The following is a 7089-nucleotide window of genomic DNA, read 5'->3' on the forward strand; positions in this document are numbered from 1 at the left end:
GTGAATACTTTGAACAATAACACAATCTATCAAAATACTTATGACCAAGATTAAAGAAATGAAAAATATTCAGACTATTCAAACCGATAATAAAATTACCATTTATCTAGGGAAGGCTTACTATATGCCAGACATTACATATCAAAATATTTAATTTTCCGGTTGGGTACGGTGGCTCATGCCTGTAATCCCAACATTTTGGGAGGCCGAGGTGGGCGGATCACTTGTGGTCAGGTGTTCAAGACTAGTGTGAAACTCCGTCTGTACTGAAAATACAAAAATTAGCCGGGTGTGGTGGCAAGCACACCTATAGTCCCAGCTACTTGTGAAGGCTAAGGCAGGAGGATCACCTGAGCCCAGAGGGTGGAGATTGCATTAGCCAAGATTGTGCCACTGCACTCCAGCCTGAGCAACAGAATGAGAGTGTGTCTCAAAAACTAATAATAATTTTTCTAACAAAAATTAAACGAAGATGTCTGCTACTGATGAAAACTGACTAAGTATGGGCATTTGGAAAGAGGAAAAGAAACAAAACAAATAAACCTATCAGAAAACATATTAGAAACCTTTCAAGCTCTCAAACTTTGGCTTGAATGTGTTATAAAGATAGCAAAAATAGCTGCCCCTCAGAGAGGAATTTAGTTTATCTGAAGTAGAAGTGAACCTATTGGTCTGAAGTGTCCTAAATCTGAGCTTAGCCTATTTCCCAGCAAGCTGTTAACATACACAGAATTTTTGTCAATCTTAAGGACTGCTTACTAATTGGAGGGTCCAAATTCAATTCCCCATCGAATTGAAGACTCAATTTCATGCTACCTTATATAATGCTGAAGAACGAAATACAGCAACAGAATAAAGCCTGCTTTATCAGGGCATAAAAGAGGCCTCACAAACAGGTCCCATACACTCAGTCCCCACCAGTCATTAATTAAAACCCTCTGGTGACTTAACACCCTAAAGACTTGTTTGAGGAAAATACAAGACCTAGTAAATACTGAGGTGAGATAAATATACATGAAGATACTTAAATAAGTGAATAAGTAACAACAGCACTGCATCAAATATCTTAAGTATTGCTATTTTGAAATACAGTGCCATTTCATCTGCCTGATAAATGCATTTAGAATAGTTAAATTTACCCTGGAAAATCCCTTAGGAAAGTCAGGGAAAGTAAGGATAAATGTAGACAATTTAGGGACGGGTGCGGTGGCTTACCCGTCATCCCAGCCCTCTGGGAGGCCCGGGCGGGTGGATCATCTGAGGTTAGGAGTTTGAGACCAGCCTGGCTAACACGGTGAAACTCCGTCTCTACTAAAAATACAAAAATTAGCTGGGCGTGGTGGCGGGCACCTGTAATCCCAGCTACTCCGGAGGCTGGGGCGGGAGAATCGCTTGAACCTGGGAGGCAGAGGTTGCAGTGAGCTGAGATTGCGCCATTGCACTCTCAACTGGGACAGAGCGAAACTACGTATCAAAAAAAATAATAATGTAGACAATTTAACCCGTTTTTTTCCCTTCTCACATTCAGTACAGGGAAATGAGAAGCACACGGAAACCGAGACCAACACTACGGCACAAGCTCAGTGAGTAACTAGATTAGGTGAATCACCCACATTAGATCAGGTGAATCACTCACATTACTTAATTTTTTCTCTTGTGTGTATATGTTGTTGCATTCTTTGTTTTGCTTTTTACTGATGATATACTATAATTGAATTCATATGTTAAAGTAGCAGCTAACAGCATCCTTTTCTTCAGTTCCCTACTCCACTCCTTACCTTACTGATTCCACTTCCCATATTCTACTCAAATGATCTGAAATGTTACATGATTTGCAAATGTTTTTCTAAGCATTACAGTAAAATGAATTTTAGATGTAGATTTTCCCATTAATTGGTTCTTTTTACTCACCTTTTTCAGATCCTCATTACTATCAAATCATAATGGAAAAAGAATGCTTAAGGGCGAAGAACAAACAATATGTAAGGGAGAGGGTCTATAAATCTCCCTCAAATTAAGATGAATATGACAAGCTCTTGGGGTAAAAATGTGGCACAGAAAACAAATAAATGTGTTAATTTGTATTTAGAAAATGTCTTCTTTGGCGTTATGCTAAGATTTTTTTCAAGATTAAATGATTTATTTTCAAATCTCTTACATTTGCAAGCAAAAACTCTTAAGTTTGGATATGCAGTAATAATTATCATCAGAGTTTCAAAATTCTAATATCATCTTAACTTCAATTACTATAATTGCTGACAAAATGGCTGTGACTTAAAATTACAGCCATGTTTTGATTAGCCATAAACCAGTGGTCCCATCAAACTTGTTTTCAGTTCTGGGGCTACCATGAATACATTATTATCTGGGAATGCACAATTAATCCCTATAGTGTGTACGGAGGGAAGGGCTAATCTTGGTCACCGCTATATTACTCTAAGTTAACCAGTGTTTTACCTTAACCAGTATTTTACCTTAGAAAAATACTCAACCCAGGCTGGCCAACATGGTGAAACCCCGTCTCCACTAAAAATACAAAAATCAGCCAGGCGTGGTGGTGCGCGCCTGTAATCCCAGCTACTCAGGAGGCTGCGGCAGGAGAATGCTTGAACTCGGGAGGCGGAGGTTACAGTGAACCCAGATCGCGCCACTGCACTCCAGCCTGGGCGACAGAGTGAGACTATATCTCAAAAAAGAAAAAAAAAAGAAAAGAAAAAAGAAAAATACTTTCCATATATGGAACACTTAACTACAAACATCATTTGCCTTTCCCTAATCTTAGCACTCTTACTTTTGAGTGACTATATTCCATGTATTTAGTAATCGTTTTACTAAAGCTTTCAAGCCTTTTCACAAGCCACGGACCCTACTAGGACACTCTCTTCTTCCCCACTCAACACCCATTATTTAAACCTTAATAAAACTCATCCTTAAAAATTCTTCCGAATTAACTCATCCTAATTTTCTGCATTCCATTTATATTTATTTAACACTAAATCAATTAGCATTCCATTAGACTTTCTTTTCAACCTTTAATCACTTGCATCCCCCTCCTACCCCCTTCAAATCTCTCCATCCAGCCTTTCTAATCTTTGTTCCAATATGTGTGTGTATGTATGTATAGTAGTACTATAATAAAGCTCTGGAAAATTCTGAAAAACAGAAAATGGAAGGTTAATACGGCCGAAAAAAAATCATCACAAAAATGTTTCAAGGAAACACAGTAACAATCAACTGACAACTGAATCTGACAATACTTTGGAAGAGTACTACTTTAGGTTCTCAAGGACGCAAAGAGCTCTCAACAACTCAATTCAATCCCTGAATTATTGTGAGGTTTTAATAAAATCCCTAGAAAACTTCCGGGCATTACCACCAGCCTTTTAAAAATTACCTTCCAATATTACTAACCGTGATATTTTTACTAACACTGAATTCCAAACAAGTTTTCCTCCCAAGCAGACTGATGAATAAACAACTTTCCTATGCAGAAACCAAATTAAAACCACTTAAAACCATGGAAGGAATACGTGATTTAACCCTTCTGTAAGGACTGGAGTGCTGCGTGGGCAAACAGGTGACAAATGGAAGGGATGCAGAAAGTGAAGACAGAAATCAGTGAGACACCTCCCCTTCTCTGAAGGCTAAGGTTCAGCTTGCAGCTCCGGCGGCAAATCCTCCCCACGGACCCTCTCCCTCAGTCACAAGCCAAAAGCTTCCAGAAAACCACAGGTCCTCCTCCCCGGCCTCTCACTCACGCCCTCACTCGCCTGGCCAGCGCCCATTGATAGCAGACAGTCCCTAGTCCGCGCGACCTCTCCCGAGAAAAGGGTCAGCAGAGGACGCTTTCCCCGAGGCCTCCTCCGAAATTCAGCCAGCAGAGACTCCGCAAAAATGGAGGGACCCAAAAAGCTTGAAGAAAAGTGTGACAATTCTGTTACCTGGTCGGAACCCTGGAAACGGAAAGGGCAGCTACAGCCACTACCCTTCGCCATAACGCCTGCCTCAGCGCCACTGACATTGAGACCGCCGCCATCTTGCTGCAGGCAAACACCAGGATGAAAGGACGGATCACCACAAGGGACTAACTTCCTTCGTTCTCAAGCTAGTGCAATCGCAATGTTGCGAAATTCTGTGGGATTTTATTTTCTTTTTAATACTGAGGCTTAAAAAAAGAGGGTAAACGTTTAGTTGAAAGAATTAAGACGAAAAATGTGTGGGAAGAAATGCAGAGGTGCATTAAATGTAAATATTACCGCCATAAAGTGTAATCTTTACTGCTTGTTAGGACTGGTGTTTTACAATGATAATGAAAAGATCAAAAGATACTTGCATATTTAAACACCTGCAAGTCGTAATTTATTGAAGAAATTAGAATGGTTGGGGCTGAGCCCACTGGAAAAGCCGGAGAGCTCTTTGGGTCCTTTAGAATCTAAAGTAGTACTTTTCCAAAGTATTGCCAGATTCACTTTGCAAGCCCTCAGGACAGGGCTGCATTCAGTTTGATGTTCTGTAGTTGTAATGTTCATATTTTCCAAACGAAAAATCTAGATACATGATCTGGCAAAGGATTATTTTTTGACATGTAGATTTATATGAAGAATCAATAGAACATAATATTTTATGTCATTGTTTCACCAGTAAATCCTAAATGTGCGTTCATAATCCATAGACATGAAGAATGATATTAATGCTCCATGCGTATACAACAAAAATTATCTTCCAATACAAGTGTTGGAAACATGTTTGTATTGTGGACTTCTGACCTTAAAGAACAATGATTAACTGAATTATATAAAATAAAAAGCAGGTTAGTTTTGGGTTTTGTTTTTTAAGAAATTTGTTTAAAGAGTTAGTATTTTCCTGCTTTTAAAATTAAGCTCATGAAAGCATAACCTTCATTAAATAAATAGGAACAACAGGAGGATGGGGAATGACTTTGTTTGGCATTATGGGTTAAAGGAAAACCCAGTACATAAGGGAAAGGGGGAAAGAAAGAAAAAAAGTCATACTCGGGTAAAGAGAAATGCACAGGATGAAAGAAAGCAAGAGAGAGATGCCTCAGAGAAAATTTTCTTTTAAACTTTTCATTTTGAAATAGTTGTAGATTCACATGAAGTTACAAAGACAGTACAGAGATGTCTTGTGTACCTGTTTCCCCCAGTGATTACATCTCGTATAACTCTAGTACAGTATCAAAGCCAGGAAACTGGCATTGATATAAAGTATTTGTATAGTCCTATATCATTCTATTACATATTTTGTGTAACCACCACCATGATCAAGATACAGAACTATTCCACCCTCACAAAGATTTCCCTGGTGCTAACCTTTTTAGTAACACCTGCCCTCCTAACCCTAGTGATCTCTGTTTCTGATTTTATAATTTTGATATTTTGAGATGTTATATAAATGGACTTATGCAGTATGTGACCTTCTGAGATTGGCTGCTTTCACTTAGCATAATGCACTTGAGACCCATGCAAGTTGTTGCATTTATCAGTAGTTCATTCCTTTTTTATTGCTGAGTAATATTCCTCCACAGCATGGATGTACCACAATTTGTTTAACCATTCACCTATTGCAGAACATTTTGGTTATTTCCCATTTGGGGCTATTACAAATAAAACTGCTGTGAATAATTGAATACGGGTTTTTATGTGGACAGAAATCTTCATTTCTCTGAGATACATGCCCAAAAGTGCAATTGCCGGGTCCTGTGATACATGTATGTTTCATTTTTTAAAGAAATTAGAATCTATTTTCCAGAGTGACTGTAACATTTTACATTCCCTCCAGCAATGTATGAGAGATCCAGTTTCTTCGTATCCTCCCCAGCATTTTCTATTATTATTTTTATTTTAGCTGAGCTAAAGTAAATAATAAATGTATAGTAATACCTCATCACAGTTTTACACATATTCCCCTGGTGGCTAATAATCTTGAATATCTTTTCATGTTTTTATCTACCATCTGTATATTCCATTCAGTTAAATATCTTATGTCTTTTGCCCTTTTTCTAATTAGTATTATTTGTTTTTTTTTCCTGCAACATTCTGAGAGTTCTTCATATATTAGATGTGTCTTTTGTCAGATGCATGATTCACAAATATTTTCTTCAATCTGCAGTTTGTATTTTCATTTTCTTAACAAGACCTGCCACAGAACAAATATTTTTAATTTTGATGAAGTCCAGTTTATTCATTTTTTAAATTTATGGATTGTGCTTTTGGTGTCATGTCCGAGAACTATTCTCTAATCCTACATCCTAAAAATTTTGTCTTGTTTTCTTTCAAAGGTTGTTTTAGTTTTACCTTTTACATTTAAGTCTATGGCTCATTTTGGGTTCATTTTTGTGAGTTAAGTTTTCCATTAATAGGTGTGAGGTTTCGGTTCAGGTTTTTGCTGGTGGCTATCCAATTACTCTAGCATTACTTATTGAAAAGTTTAGCCTTCTTCCGTAGAGTACCTTTTGCACCTTTGTCAAAATATCAGTTGGTCATACTTGTGTGTGGCTATTTCTGGGTTCTCTATTTCAGAGAGAAATTTTAAGCCCAAGGGTAGCTTTGGTGTCTGGGTGAATTTTAATAAAGATTTTCTATGTCAAGAAGTAACGGGATGTGTCCCAGTGTTCATAAGAGCAACTTACTATAGCCCTGTTACTGGCCCTATCAACCAAAGCTCAACCTCTCCACCTACTACCTATTCTAGTCCCCAACTTCCATGGATCTGAATTCCCCAGGAAAGCCCCCAGTCTCTAGTCTCTTTGTCTTTCATGCAGTCCATAATCCAACATCAGCATTGCCAGCACTCCAGTGGAATCTTTGATTCCCTTCACCTTCTGCTGGATTCCCTCAGCTGCCCATTCCTGAGGTCCTTTCTGACCTTACATACAGGACATAGGTCTTAGAATGGAACAGAAATAACTTGATATGTGCATTTATTTGTTTATACTATCTCACCTATACCACAGGCTGTACCATTAACCTTAATAGAATGTCTAGGTCCAAGTGCCATTTTTGTTATTTCAATGTGCTGCCCCAGAAGATATTAACTACTGGAGTCCACTTCTTTGCCTCTTCTGTAGTC

General features: G+C 38.2%; 1 protein-coding gene across 1 annotated transcript in view; it reads right to left on the reverse strand.

The window, feature by feature from the left end:
- Window positions 1–4058, reverse strand: part of NDUFS4 (NADH dehydrogenase (ubiquinone) Fe-S protein 4, 18kDa (NADH-coenzyme Q reductase)) — a 127751-nt gene extending 123693 nt beyond the window's left edge. The window contains exon 1 of the mRNA XM_011999534.1: window positions 3942–4058. Within this exon, the coding sequence (XP_011854924.1) occupies window positions 3942–4036 (95 nt within the window). The 5' untranslated portion in view covers window positions 4037–4058. The remainder of the gene's footprint in view (window positions 1–3941) is intronic.
- Window positions 4059–7089: the final 3031 nt, after the last annotated feature.

The sequence above is a fragment of the Mandrillus leucophaeus genome, unplaced genomic scaffold (assembly GCF_000951045.1).
Source record: "Mandrillus leucophaeus isolate KB7577 unplaced genomic scaffold, Mleu.le_1.0 Scaffold597, whole genome shotgun sequence".
NCBI classification, from domain to species: Eukaryota; Metazoa; Chordata; class Mammalia; order Primates; family Cercopithecidae; genus Mandrillus; species Mandrillus leucophaeus.